At 40.6% G+C, this 13,753-nt stretch overlaps 1 protein-coding gene across 1 annotated transcript; it reads left to right on the top strand.

The window, feature by feature from the left end:
* Positions 1 to 12,143: 12,143 nt before the first annotated feature.
* Positions 12,144 to 13,439, top strand: LOC115158798 (phospholipase A and acyltransferase 4). The gene is made up of 4 exons (XM_029708131.1): positions 12,144 to 12,219; positions 12,426 to 12,522; positions 12,865 to 13,142; positions 13,244 to 13,439. The coding sequence occupies exons 2-4, from the start codon at positions 12,426 to 12,428 to the stop codon at positions 13,349 to 13,351; spliced, it is 483 nt and encodes a 160-aa protein (XP_029563991.1). The 5' UTR covers positions 12,144 to 12,219; the 3' UTR covers positions 13,352 to 13,439.
* Positions 13,440 to 13,753: the final 314 nt, after the last annotated feature.

The following is a 13,753-nucleotide window of genomic DNA, read 5'->3' as shown; positions in this document are numbered from 1 at the left end:
AACCCTTTTGGGGACTTGCCCTATCCACAGGGGGTACTTGTGAAGACTCATGAGATCATAGGCCTACTGGTAAAATGCAAGAGAGGGCACTTCAGGGTTACTCTGGGCAGAGCAGAATTCAGTTGGTGGCACAGTAACTGAAAAACGTCTGGAACCAGTCCCCTACAGTAATGTAGTTCTTGATAAAGATCAACAGTGAAGGACTACCTCATGTTTTCCCAATAAGGGGGCTGTGCAGAGAACACAATCAGACAGTGTTCTTCAGACACAGTCGCCCTGTTTCTACACTGAAAACGGGAAAAGGTGGGCCATCAAATTTAATAAAACATGTTTTGTTTCTCCTCTCAATGCGATTTCATTGCTTGCAATCAATGCAACACGAAGCGCAAAATCAGATCTACTAGTTTGAATCATGTACGGGGGAGTGTGAACCAATAAAGCTAATTCATGATGAGTAATCAGGAACAATTCAAACCGCGCGAGAGAAGAATCTTTTTGAGCAGTGGCTTCTTCCTTGCTGAGTGGCATTTCAGGTTATGTCGATATAGGACTTGTTTTACTGTGGACATAGATACTTTTGTACCTGTTTCCTCCAGCATCTTCACAAGGTCCTTTGCTGTTGTTCTGGGAATGATTTGCACTTTTCGCACTAAAGTCTCTAGGAGAGAGAACGTGTCTCCTTCCTGAGCGGTATGACGGCTGCATGGTCCCATGTGGTTATACTTGCGAACTATTGTTTGTACAGATGAACGTGGTACCTTCAGGTGTTTGGAAATTGCTCCCAAGGATGAACCAGACTTTGGAGGTCTACAATTTGTTTTCTGAGGTCTTGGCTGATTTATTTTGATTTTTCCATGATGTCAAGCAAAGAGGCACTGAGTTTGAAGGTAGGCCTTGAAATACATCTACAGGTACACCTCCAATTGACTCAAATGATGTCAATTAGCCTATCTGAAGCTTCTAAAGCCATGACATCATTTTCTGGAATTTTCCAAACTGTTTAAAGGCACAGTCAACTTAGTGTACGTAAACTTCTGACCCACTGGAATTGTGATACAGTGAAATAAACTGTTGGAAAAATTACTTGTGTCATGCACAAAGTAATGTCCTAACCGACTTGCCAAAATTATAGTTTCTTTACAAGAAATTTGTGGAGGGGTTGGAAAACTAGTTTTAATTACTCCAACCTAAGTGTATGTAAACTTCCGACTTCAACTGTACTATAAGTGGTGAGTTCTCAAATTCAACTGGAAAAGCTGGGTATGACGATTAAACATGCCAGTGATTCATGACAGCTTCTCCTACTTTGCGCGAGTTCAAAGTATATGTGGTGGTTCCGTGGTCAACATTAGTGTTGTTTAGCTCTAGTGGGTCTTATTTGTAGAAGTGAATCTCCAGTTTCCCTAATGCCAAATTAAGAGCTTCATCCACACATTGTGGAGAGTAGCCTCTTTACAAAATGGCCTCCAAAAGGTTATTTCAAGAACCCCATAGGAGGTGGGGTTCATCGAGGAACCTCCTTAGTTGGTGGGGTTCTTGCAGGAACCTAACTGCCCAACTGAAACATTTTGATTTTAATTTGAAAGGACAGCAGGTGCAGGCACTTAACTTGTAAAGATCTCCTCAATTTAAGGTAAGGTTTGTCCCTTGTATGATCGAAAATGACTGTTTTATGATGATACCATCTATCTTTTCATATTGGTGCAAATATCAATCAACAAAGAGTTCAGAATATGTAGGCTATAAGAATATGTTGAAGGCTAGCTGTATTGGGTGCAGATGACTGAACTGCTCACTTTAGTGTCTGTGTCTGCAGGTATACAGACGAGGAGACAGACAAAGGTATGTCAATTGGAATTGGTATGTTATGTAGATCACATGTACCATCCTTCCCCCTTACCTCTTCAATGAATATCCCATAGGCTTCTACATTATGGACAAGGTATGTGTATGAAAACCATTATCAAAACAGTTTTTTTCATTCACTTTCACCACAAAAGCCAAGGTATAAATATTGTCATGTTCTGTTAATCATCTGTAATTACAATTTTTTGGGATTCAGACTTCTCCCTCTGATGAATATAACATAGTATTATTATGATTACTGGGGGGGTGGGTTGTCAAGAAATGTACCCCAAAAGGTTCTTTAAAAGGTTCTTTAAGGATCCATTAAAAGGGGGTATTTGAAGAACTTATAGGGGTTCCCCCAGAGTTTCAATTTGAAGAAACCCTAAAAGATACTCCAGGAACCTTTTAGTGTACTGCCGCCAAGAGTTGCACGCATCTGTGCGTGATGTCAGTGTGTACTAGAAAAGGTCTATTGGGCAAAGTATTGCATGATTTTGTGCTCAGGACCATGTTTCATTTTTATTGTCCCCCACAATGAAATTTGAGAAGGAGACTGTGGATCTGTCTCCGTCCTTAAGCATGTTCATACGTTGTTTCATCACACGTAATATCTCAGACAGCGCTGGCACGATTTGGTGAATGATGCATCTTGCCATAGAGATCCGGCATTAACAAAATGATACTAATTGGCCAGATGGTGGCAATATAACAAGCGATTGAAAATGAAGACTTTGAAAGGTCATGCCCCTAACCAGGGTTGGGTAGGTTACTTTCTAAATGTAATCTGTTACAGTTACTAGTTACGTTACTGATATCAATTTTGGACAGGTAACTTTTGGATTACCCAAACACTGATTACATTCCATTACTTTTAGATTACTGTCCCCTTAAGAGGCATTAGAAGAAGTCAAAAATCCATGTTACCAATTGAACGACATCTATTGCAGGATAAATCAATGTTAAAGTTTACATAGCTGGCCATATATGGATGTTACATTTTACTTTATGGGTTGGTTATGTAGGCTTCTAACCCATCACTTTCTACTACATATAATATGATTAAATGATAAGACTTTGGTTTTTAATGTAAAGATATCAGAATTGCAGTCATTCCAATAAATGTTCTACCCCTTGATCTTTAAGAATAGGACTTGGAAATATGGAAGTATAGATTAGCCAAATGCTGCACTCATGGAATGGCATGCTATGCCAAGAGTGTGCAAAGCTGTCAAGGCAAAGGATGGCTACTTTGAAGAATCCAAAATATATATTTTGATTTGTTTAACACATTTTTGGTTACTACATGATTCCTATGTGTTATTTCATAGTTGCGATGTCTTCACTATTATTCTACAATGTAGAAAACAGTAAAAATAAAGAAAAACCCTTGAATGAGTAGGTGTGTCTAAACTTTTGACTGGTACTGTATATATCATTTAAGTTTAAAAATGGATGTAGCAACTACAGAGACTTAAAAGGGGCAATCAAAAGTTTGAGCAATAAAAGCCCCACTTTTATTCAATAGGCTGGGATCCGTGCTATGCAGCTGTTGCAAGAGCGCATTTTTCATTGTTTTTGAAACCGGTGGACAGCCAATGATTGATAGGTAGCTTAAACTACTTGAATTCAACCATTATTGGGTTCAAATACACATTTAGATTTATGAACAGCCATCCACAACAACCACAATCCTCCGTAAGGCGCAAATAGCTAAATGAGAGAGCAGCAGTTTGATTCACATAAATGCGCTATGTAGACCAATAATAAGTGATATCCGTATCGCCGTCATCCTTACCTCGAAGCGTTTATTCAAGTTGGATACTCTTTGGATGCCGACAGCAGTCGCACCATTGGAAGACATACAGAAGCTTGGACTGTAGCCTACAAAAGCCTATTCCTGCTGTTTCCCCCCGATCCATCAAACACATTTGGTGTGTAATCATAGTGGTCTTCCCTGTAGCTCAGTTGGTAGAGCATGGTGTTTGCAACACCAGGGTTGTGGGTTCGATTTCCACGGGGGGCCAGCACAGAAAAAAAATGTATGATATGTATGAAATGTATGCATTCACTACTGTAAGTCGCTCTGGATAAGAGTGTCTGCTAAATGACTAAAATGTCAAATGTAATGTAAATGTCTCTGACTTGTGGTCAGACTTGCTCAATGCTGATTTGAATGCCATTGAGAAAACAGAAGTGTCAGATTTTTTCCCGCAAACATGCTTTCTGAATTTCAAAGTAATACTCGAAGTAATCATCTAGTTTTCCAAAAGTATCTAATCTGAATACAATATTTTTGCTGGTAATGTAACAGGGTGTAATTTTGTGTAATTTTGTAAATGGTGGATTTCCTTACTCGGTATGTCAAACAGATCAATAGATACAAAGACATGTTTACTGTTGTCTTGTTTACTGTAGATATACAGCATATTGATGTCATCAAAAACCTGTCCTCCTATCTTACTGTATGCATTCAAGGAGCAAGTACAGAACATTAAAGTGCAGGGTTCACAGACCCAGAAAAAGTCTAGTCCTGGATTAAGAATCACTTTCAATTGAGATTACTCATTAGCAATGCTTTTAAATCCAGGAGTAGGTTTAATCTGGGTCCCTCAATCTGTCCGGGGATAATACGTTACAAAAGAATATATGATTCATATGAACTGTATGGGAGGATACTCCATAGATCATTTTCCTGCAGTCAATTGACCCAAATCCCCCCCAGTGGGTGCTTCATGGGTATAATGTTATTAATCTTTCATCACTTAATTAATGCTTAAAAAAATAAAATAATTAACAGCCAGTGTTTCGATGTCAAATGGTTTTGTTATATTTCAGTCTTATGTGATGTATATAAAGTCTAAAATTAAGAAACTGAAAATGTAATACATTTCAACTCTATATCTGACATGGTACAGGTGTCTTCTTTTGTTAAGCCCATAACCATGTGTGTGAAGTATATACTTCTGTTTCTAAGTAGATTTGTTTCAGACTACCCAGAAACACTGTGTGACCCTGATTTAGCCCACTGCAGTTAAAGGTTAATCAAGTTCATGTTTTGATGAATATAAAAGGCAAGTGTTTTAATTTAATATTCTGTTTGCTTTGAAGGAAAAATGACTACACAACCACATTGGTCTTTGAGATGGTATTTTATTCATCAGGCTATAAACAACATTTTGAATCTCTGACATTCTCCATGGACTCATGACCCAAGGTACCTATTTACTAAGTGTTTGCTGCAGCAACTGTAGAAACAGCAGCCAGTACACCAAACAGTTATGTAGTAGTAGCCAAATACTTAATGAAGTCATCTTCCTATAAGGAAAAAGACAAGCAGAAAATAAATTATGGAGTGCATCTCCTCAAGCAAAGCATTAATTACAATATTCTCTCAATTACTGTCATGGCTAGCTGTTTGGATTTGGATTGTTTGATTTGCCATAACGGAGGAAAGTAACAGAATGCTCGCAGTTGCTTCCAAGGAGGCCATATTTTATTGTTGCCTATACTTTTGTCCACTTCCTTCTGAATGACAAAAGTATTCCTTGGATTGAACAGTTTGATTTAGGTGACTTTTGCAATCGTGACATTACAGGAAAGACTGCTGCTGGATGAACAAACCCAGAAGTAACGTGATCTTGAAGGCAATAATGGAGCGGTCAACAGCCCCCGAAGGTTGTTGAGAACCCAACGAACACAGTTTGGTTGCAGCTTTTATAGATGAGTACATCCTCCTTAGTCTGGGTGACAAACAACAGATGTGGTATGTGAGAAAGGAGTAACCGCCAGCCAGATAGCATTGTCTGATGATGGCGCCAGAGAAGATGGCTGCCGTTTCACGGGCTCCCAACCATTTGTGCTATTGTGTTTTTTCGCATTATTTGTAACGTATTTTGTACATAATGTTTTTGCCACCGTCTCTTATGACCGAAAAGAGCTTCAGGATATCAGGACAGCGATTACTCACCTTGTACTGGACAAATACTTTTTCTTTAACAAGTCTGACGCAAAGGATTTACTACAGACACCCGACAAGGCCCAAATCCCATCAGTTGCATGAAGAAGAGACAGTTATCGGGGACGGGGTGCCTTGTAAGGATCCGAAGGAGAGCGAGTAATTCCCATCTACCATCAGTCTTATTAGCCAATGTGCAATCATTAGATAACAAAATGGATGAGCTCCGATCAAGACTATCCTGTCAACAGGACATTAAAAACTGTAATATCTTATGTTTCACCAAGTCTTGGCTGAACGACGACATGGATAACATACAGCTGGCTGGGTTCTGTCCATCTGCAAGATAGAACAGCTGCCTCCGGTAAGACAAGGGATGGTGGTCTGTGTTTATTTGTAAATAACAGCTGGTGCACAAAATCTAATATTAAGGAAGTTAAGGTTTTGCTCGCCTGGGGTAGAGTATCTCATAAGCTGTAGACCGCACTTTTTACTAAGAGAGTTCTCATTTATTTTTTTCATAGCTGCCTATTTACCACAAAAACGATGCTGGCCCTAAGACGGCGCTCAACAAGCTATATAAGGCCATAAGCAAACAAGAAAATGTCCATCCAGAAGCGGTGCTCCTAGTGGCCGGGAAATTTAATGCAGGGAAACTTAAATCCATTTTACCCAATTTCTACCAGCATGTTTGTTACGCACACATCTTGGAGGGGGGAATGCAACACCCTGCTACACTCAACTCCCCGTGGAGTGATAGAGGTCTGTGACTGTAGGTGCGGGTAAGGATGACAGAGGCAGAATATATTACAGTGTACAGGGAATTTATTTCCTTCACACAGTAATTTGGGGAAAAGGGTCGTGACGGAACCAAAGAAAATAAAAGTTAAAGTCCTCTCTCCTACCTTACCACTACTTAACTATCTTAGCAGCACCTGGCACGCTAACCAAAATACACGGGATGGTCCACCCAGGTCTTACCTAGTGTGCGTAGACATAGTAAATACTACGGGTATATGTATGCCCGCAGGCCTCTTGCCTAAGCACTCCCAAGGTGCCCCCCTGGGAACAAAAACAGAATAATTACAACTGTAAAGTGAACAATTTCACTAATCAAAAACAGTCCTATGGCATACGTCTGCAGGACCGGCTACAAAATACTTTACAAAACTTATATAGACCAACAACAAAACACAGAACATACCAAGAAGCTCTTCCTAACAAAGGAACACTGGCTTTTAAAGCTATGAAGGAGTCGGTAATTGCCGACAGCTGTATCCCCTAACGAGAGGGCGGGATCAGAGCTCCAATCGGCAATGGGGGCCGGCCAATCAGCTGCTTGGGGGAATCCAGGAAGCCATTTCCTGAAATACACACATACATATACACAAACCCACAACACAGAAACTGGGGAACGTAACGCGCCCACCACAAAAGCTGCAAACTTCCAGTTTGCAACAACAAAAAACACGCATCCCCAGTTACTAAACCCGCAATAGAGCGTCGGCAACCACATTCCCCGAACCCTTCACATAGTTAATCTGTACATTGTATCCTTGTACAATCAGAGCCCACCGCATAAGGCGGAGGTTCTGATTGTACATTTCCTTCAAATACACCAAAGCTGTCATCAAGGCAAAGGGTGGCATTTTGAAGACTCTCAAATCTAAAATATATTTTGATTTGTTTAACACTTTTGGCTACTACATGACTCCACATGTGTTATTTCATAGTTTTGATGTCTTCACTATTATTCTACAATGTAGAAAATAGTAAAAATAAAGAAAAACCCTTGAATGTGTAGGTGTTCTAAATCTTTTGACCGGTAGTGTATATATTATATATATTGTGTTGTATTCGGCGCATGTGACAAATGCAATTTGATTTGATTTACTGAGAAGACTGTTTGAACGCATTTTTTATTTATTTATTTTAATTTTATTTCACCTTTATTTAACCAGGTAGGCAAGTTGAGAACAAGATCTCATTTACAATTGCAACCTGGCCAAGATAAAGCAAAGCAGTTTGACACATACAACAACACAGAGTTACACATGGAGTAAAACAAACATACAGTCAATAATACAGTAGAAAAATAAGTCTATTTACAATGTGAGCAAATGAGGTGAGATAAGGGATGTAAAGGCAAAAAAAGGCCATGGTGGCGAAGTACATACAATATAGCAAGTAAAACACTGGAATAGTAGATTTGCAGTGGAAGAAAGTGCAAAGTAGAAATAGAAATAATGGGGTGCAAAGGAGCAAATTAAATAAATAAATACAGTAGGGGAAGAGGTAGTTATTTGGGCTAAATTATAGATGGGCTATGTACAGGTGCAGTGATCTGTGAGCTGCTCTGACAGCTGGTGCTTAAAGTTAGTGAGGGAGATAAGTGTTTTCAGTTTCAGAGATATTTGTAGTTCGTTCCAGTAATGGGCAGCAGAGAACTGGAAGGAGATGCGGCCAAAGGAGGAATTGGCTTTGGGGGTGGCCAGTGAGATATACCTGCTGGATCGCAGGGGGGGACTTTACCTAGCAGGGTCTTGAAGATGACCTGGAGCCAGTGGGTTTGGCGACGAGTATGAAGCGAGGGCCAGCCAACGAGAGCGTACAGGTCGCAGTGGTGGGTAGTATATGGGGCTTTGGTGTCAAAACGCATGGCACTGTGATAGACTGCATACAATTTATTGAGTAGGGTATTGGAGGCTATCTTGTAAATGACATCGCCGAAGTCGAGGATCGGTAGGATGGTCAGTTTTACGGGGGTATGTTTGGCAGCATGAGATAAGGATGCTTTGTTGTGAAATAGGAAGCCAATTCTAGATTTAACTTTGGATTGGAGATGTTTGATGTGAGTCTGGAAGGAGAGTTTACAGTCTAACCAGACACCTAGGTATTTGTAGTTGTCCACATATGCTAAGAACCGTCCAGAGTAGTAATGCTGGATGGGCGGGCGGGTGCAGGCAGCGATCGGTTGAAGAGCATGCATTTAGTTTTACTTGCATTTAAGAGCAGTTGGAGGCCACGGAAGGAGAGTTGTAAGGCATTGAAGCTCATCTGGAGGGTTGTTAACACAGTGTCCAAAGAAGGGCCAGAAGTATACAGAATGGTGTCGTCTGCGTAGAGGTGGATCAGAGACTCACCAGCAGCAAGAGTGACATCATTGATGTATACAGAGAAGAAAGTCCGCCCAAGAATTGAACCCTGTAGCACCCCCATAGCATTGAAACCAGGATGTGGCCAGACCAGTTTCCTCTCATCAGTTTTTGGCCTCAAGCCCAGAATTTATTTCAGACATTTATCGGTGTGAAACATACTAAACCAGGACATCCTCCTTAGTCTACGTGATAAACAACAGATGTGTGGAATGGGTCAAAGTGGAGCTTGCCAGCATAACGATCATACTTGGAGGGGTTGTAATTTTCCACCATAGTGTGCACATGTCAGAGTAATTGTGTGTTTTGATATTGAGAGAAATAAAGAGACAGAGAGCAAACTAGATGGTGTAGCTGATTGAATACGATCAAAGAGTTCTGACACCACCGACCTTGTTCAGATATCAGTTTTACTGTGGTGTTAGGGGCAGCAGGTAGTCTAGTGGTTAGAGCATTGGGCCAGTACTCTGCTGTTAGGGGCAGCAGGTAGCCTAGTGGTTAGAGCATTGGGCCAGTACTCTGCTGTTAGGGGCAGCAGGTAGCCTAGTGGTTAGAGCATTGGGCCAGTACTCTGCTGTTAGGGGCGGCAGGTAGCCTAGTGGTTAGAGCATTGGGCCAGTAACCGAAAGGCTGCTGGATCGAATCCCGGAGCTGACAAGGTGAACATCTGTCGTTCTGCTCCTGAACAAGGCAGTTAACCCACTGTTCCATGAGCGCTGAAGACATGGATGTTGATTAAGGCAGCCCCCCCTCACCTCTCTGATTCAGAGGGGTTTGGTTAAATGCGGAAGATACATTTCAGTTGTACAACTGACTAGGTATCCACCTACACTCTCCCCCAATTCTGTAATTGGAGTATAGGCTACCACAAATACATTTCCATAAAATATCATACCTGGAGTTACCACATGGATGACCTCTCCATTTCCAATGTACAGAGCCCAGTGGTTGTACTGACCTCTGTTTATCTCAATCATGTCACCAATCTCCATCTAAGAATAAGGTGGGTAAGAAGACATGTAATTATTTAACACCCCCCCCCACACACACACACACAGTCCTGTTTTACTAACATATTTCCTCTAACCCCTAACCCTAAAGCTGGTCCCCACAAGTATAGTTAAACATGTCCACACACACACCTTTTATGGTACTGTTGATTATTATAATTTGGCATTAGTCAAAGATCAGCAACAGTTCTTACTGTGGTCGGACTCCTGGGTTGCATGTGAATGTTGATTGTGTCTAGTTAATAAAACATCGCCCTTTGATTACAAGATCCAAAACTAACATCCTGTTATTCAATTTAACTCTTTGAGATCAAGCGTTTTTGCAACTAGCTCAACCTCTGGCTTAGAATGTTTGTTTCTCGATTCATTTTACTCACTAATTCAGAAAGGAAACACCACGTAGAAATATATTTAACCATTTATTTAAAAAAAATGAATAATGCAAGTCTTGGCGACATAGGTTCTGCTCCTTCAGGGTAGCTCACTGCCCAAGCAAAGCAGAAATATTTAAAATGACCTACAAGCAGTGAGTGCAGTAAGCTATAATAATTCCCTCAAACAGCAGAACCACACACCTGACGACTATGTGTAGCTACGGCAGAAAGATTTGTTTAGATATGATCAAATAGACCAGCTAAAGTCATCCTACCATTACAAGACTGTATACTATAGACCAGCTAAAGTCATCCTACCATTACAAGAATGTATACTATAGACCAGCTAAAGTCATCCTACCATTACAGGACTGTATACTATAGACCAGCTAAAGTCATCCTACCATTACAAGACTGTATACTATAGACCAGCTAAAGTCATCCTACCATTACAAGACTGTATACTATAGACCAGCTAAAGTCATCCTACCATTACAAGACTGTATACTATAGAGCAGCTAAAGTCATCCTACCATTACAAGACTGTATACTATATGTTTCAAAGGTTCTTTACAGCTGTTGTGCCTCCTGACCATTACCCAATCTCTCCAGGCTGGAGATCGCGATGGGGACGGTTGTCTGGGGGAGTTTGGGCAGCAGAAACCTGTGAGGTGAACAGCTCGAATATATTAAGTCAGAGCTATACAGTACTTCATCATACTGTCATCCAACAGATGCAGATCAGAGACTGAAGCTGGTGTTGACTCGGGTCCTCATGGGATGGGCCATCAGTACCTCATGTGGACTGAGGCCAGTTTTCAGGACCAGGGTGGAACACATTGAAAACAAGGCTATGGATAGCACATCCACCCAGGTAAGTCCTGTTTTGAGCACATATTTTTTACACTTTATTTTTCAAAACGCCATTGTAGAGTTCTACAAGTCCAGAACATTCCGGATGAAACAGTACATGCAAATTTCTCTTAATTTGCATCATGTCACACAATTTTCATTATCTTCGAGGTGAAATGTGTCCCCCTAGCGTTAACTAAACTTTGTGGTACACCGAGTCGTGGAACAATATCTTGTAACAGGCACTTAGCCAAAGTCTTTGCTTCCTCATTTGCTTCAATCCATTTAGAGTAACTGTCAAGCATTACCAACATATAATTCTTTCTTCTACAGGCAGGCATGTGAACAAAATCGTTTTGCATATTTACCAAAGGTCCCCAGCGGACTGGTAGGCTTGACAAAGGTCTGTACTTGCTTTCCTGCATTGTGTTCTACAACTACACTAGGTTGACTATGACCTTAATATGGTGACCTTATTAATAATATGATTTAAAACCAGTGTCAGAGGAAGGCCTGAAGAATTGTCAAAAACTCCAGTCACTCAAGTCATAGACTGTTCTCACTGCTACCGCATGGCAAGTGGTACCGGAGCGGCAAGTCTAGGTCCAAAAGGCTCCTTAACAGCTTCTACCCCCAAAGCCATAAGACTGCTGAACAATTCATCAAATGACTACCCGGACTGCTTGTAGGTCATTTTATATATTGCCGCTTTTCTTGGGCAGTGAGCTACTCTGAAGGAGCAGAACCTATGTCGCCAAGACTTGCCTTATTAATTCTTTATTAAGGGGTTAAACATATTTCTATGTGGTGTTTCCTTTCTGAAGTTGTGATTATGTAGAAACAAATAAAGAGAAATAAACATTCTAAGCCAGAGGTAGAGCTAGCTGCAGGAACGCTCGGGTCTCAAATAGTTAATTTGAATAACAGGATGTTGGTTTTGGACCTTGTAATCTAAGGGCGAGGTTTTTTTCATTAGACACAACCCACAGTGAGACATTCACATTCTAACCAGGAGTCCGACCACAGTAAGTACTGTTGCTGATCTTTGACTAATGCTAATTTATAACAATCAACAGTATCATAAAAAGGTGTGTGTGTGTGGACATGTTTAACTATACTTGTGGGGACCAGCTTTAGGGTTAGGGGTTAGAGGAAGTATGTTAGTAAAACAGGACTGTGTGTTGGGGGGGTGTTACATAATTACATGTGTTCTTACCCACCTTATTCTTAGATGGAGATTGGTGACATGATTGAGATAAACAGAGGTCAATACAACCACTGGGCTCTGTACATTGGAAATGGAGATGTCATCCATTTGGTAACTCCAGGTATGATGTTCTTCTGGAAATGTATTTGTGGAAGCCTATATTCCAATTCCAGAATTGGGGGAGAGTGTAAACATCATTTGAAGTCAAATGTTAACAGCAGAGTACTGACCCAATGCTCTAACCACTAGGCTACCTGCTGCCCCTAACAGCAGAGTAAAACTGATACCTGAACATGGTCGATAGAGTCAGAACTTTATGAACGTATTCAATCAGCTACAGCATCTGCTGTGCTCTCTGACTCTTTATTTCTCTCATCAGCAAAACACACATGTACAATTACACTCACATGTGTGTATCCACAAAAAACACACACACACCTTTTACTTTCTTCCTGTTTTGTAGATGGGCCTTCAAGAGTAGCTTTCTGCAGTGTTAGCTCATCCAGCGGCAGTCTTTCCTGTAAAGGCACGGTTACAATAGAGAAGTTAAAGGATGTGGCAGCAGGGAATTCTTACAAAATCAACAACTACTTGGATGACAAGTACAAACCAAGACCGACTGACGTCATTATGGGGGAAGTGGACAAAATGAGAGGCCGCACAATAAAATATGGCCTCCTTGGAAACAACTGCGAGCATTTTGTTACTTTCCTCCGTTATGGCAAATCAGAGTCCCAACAGGTAGACATGACAGTATAATTGAGAGAATATTCTAATTAATGCTTTGCTTGATGAGATGCACTCCATAATAATTTATTTTCTGCTTGTCTTTTTCCTGATAGGCAGATGACTTCATGAAGAATTTGTTAGCTGGTCAACTAGGCCTGTTTGGTGTACTGGCTGCTGTTGCTGTTTCTACAGTTGCTGCAGCTAGCACAGTTAGTAAATAATTTCTTGGTTCTCTCATGAGTCCATGGAGAATGTCAGTGATGCAAAATGTTGTTTATAGCCTAATGAATAAAGGACCATCTCAAAGACCAATGTGGTTGTGTGGTCATTTCTCATTCAAAGCAAACAGAATATTAAATGAATACAGTTGCCTTTATATTACCAAAACGATATTACCATGACCTTGATTAATACTGCAGGGGGCTAAATCAGGGTCACACAGTGTTTCTGTGTAGTCTTAAACAAATCAACTTAGAAACAAAAGTATACACTTCACACACATGGTTTATGGGCTTAAACAAAAGAAGACACCTGTACCATGTCAGATATAGAGTTGAAATGTATTACATTTTGAGTTTGCATCCCAATATTAGACTTTATATACACTACCATTCAAAAGTTTG

This window comes from Salmo trutta, chromosome 22 (assembly GCF_901001165.1).
Source record: "Salmo trutta chromosome 22, fSalTru1.1, whole genome shotgun sequence".
NCBI lineage: Eukaryota > Metazoa > Chordata > Actinopteri > Salmoniformes > Salmonidae > Salmo > Salmo trutta.
The sequence above is the reverse complement of the archived record's forward strand: the minus strand, read 5'-3'. Positions and strand labels throughout refer to the sequence as shown.

Coding starts and splice junctions, on each gene's coding strand:
- LOC115158798 (XM_029708131.1), top strand. CDS start 12,426: ATGGAGATTGGTGACATGATTGAGATAAACAGAGGTCAATACAACCAC. Junction 12,523..12,864: donor CATCCATTTGGTAACTCCAG/GTATGATGTTCT, acceptor CCTGTTTTGTAG/ATGGGCCTTCAAGAGTAGCT. Junction 13,143..13,243: donor GCAAATCAGAGTCCCAACAG/GTAGACATGACA, acceptor TTTTCCTGATAG/GCAGATGACTTCATGAAGAA.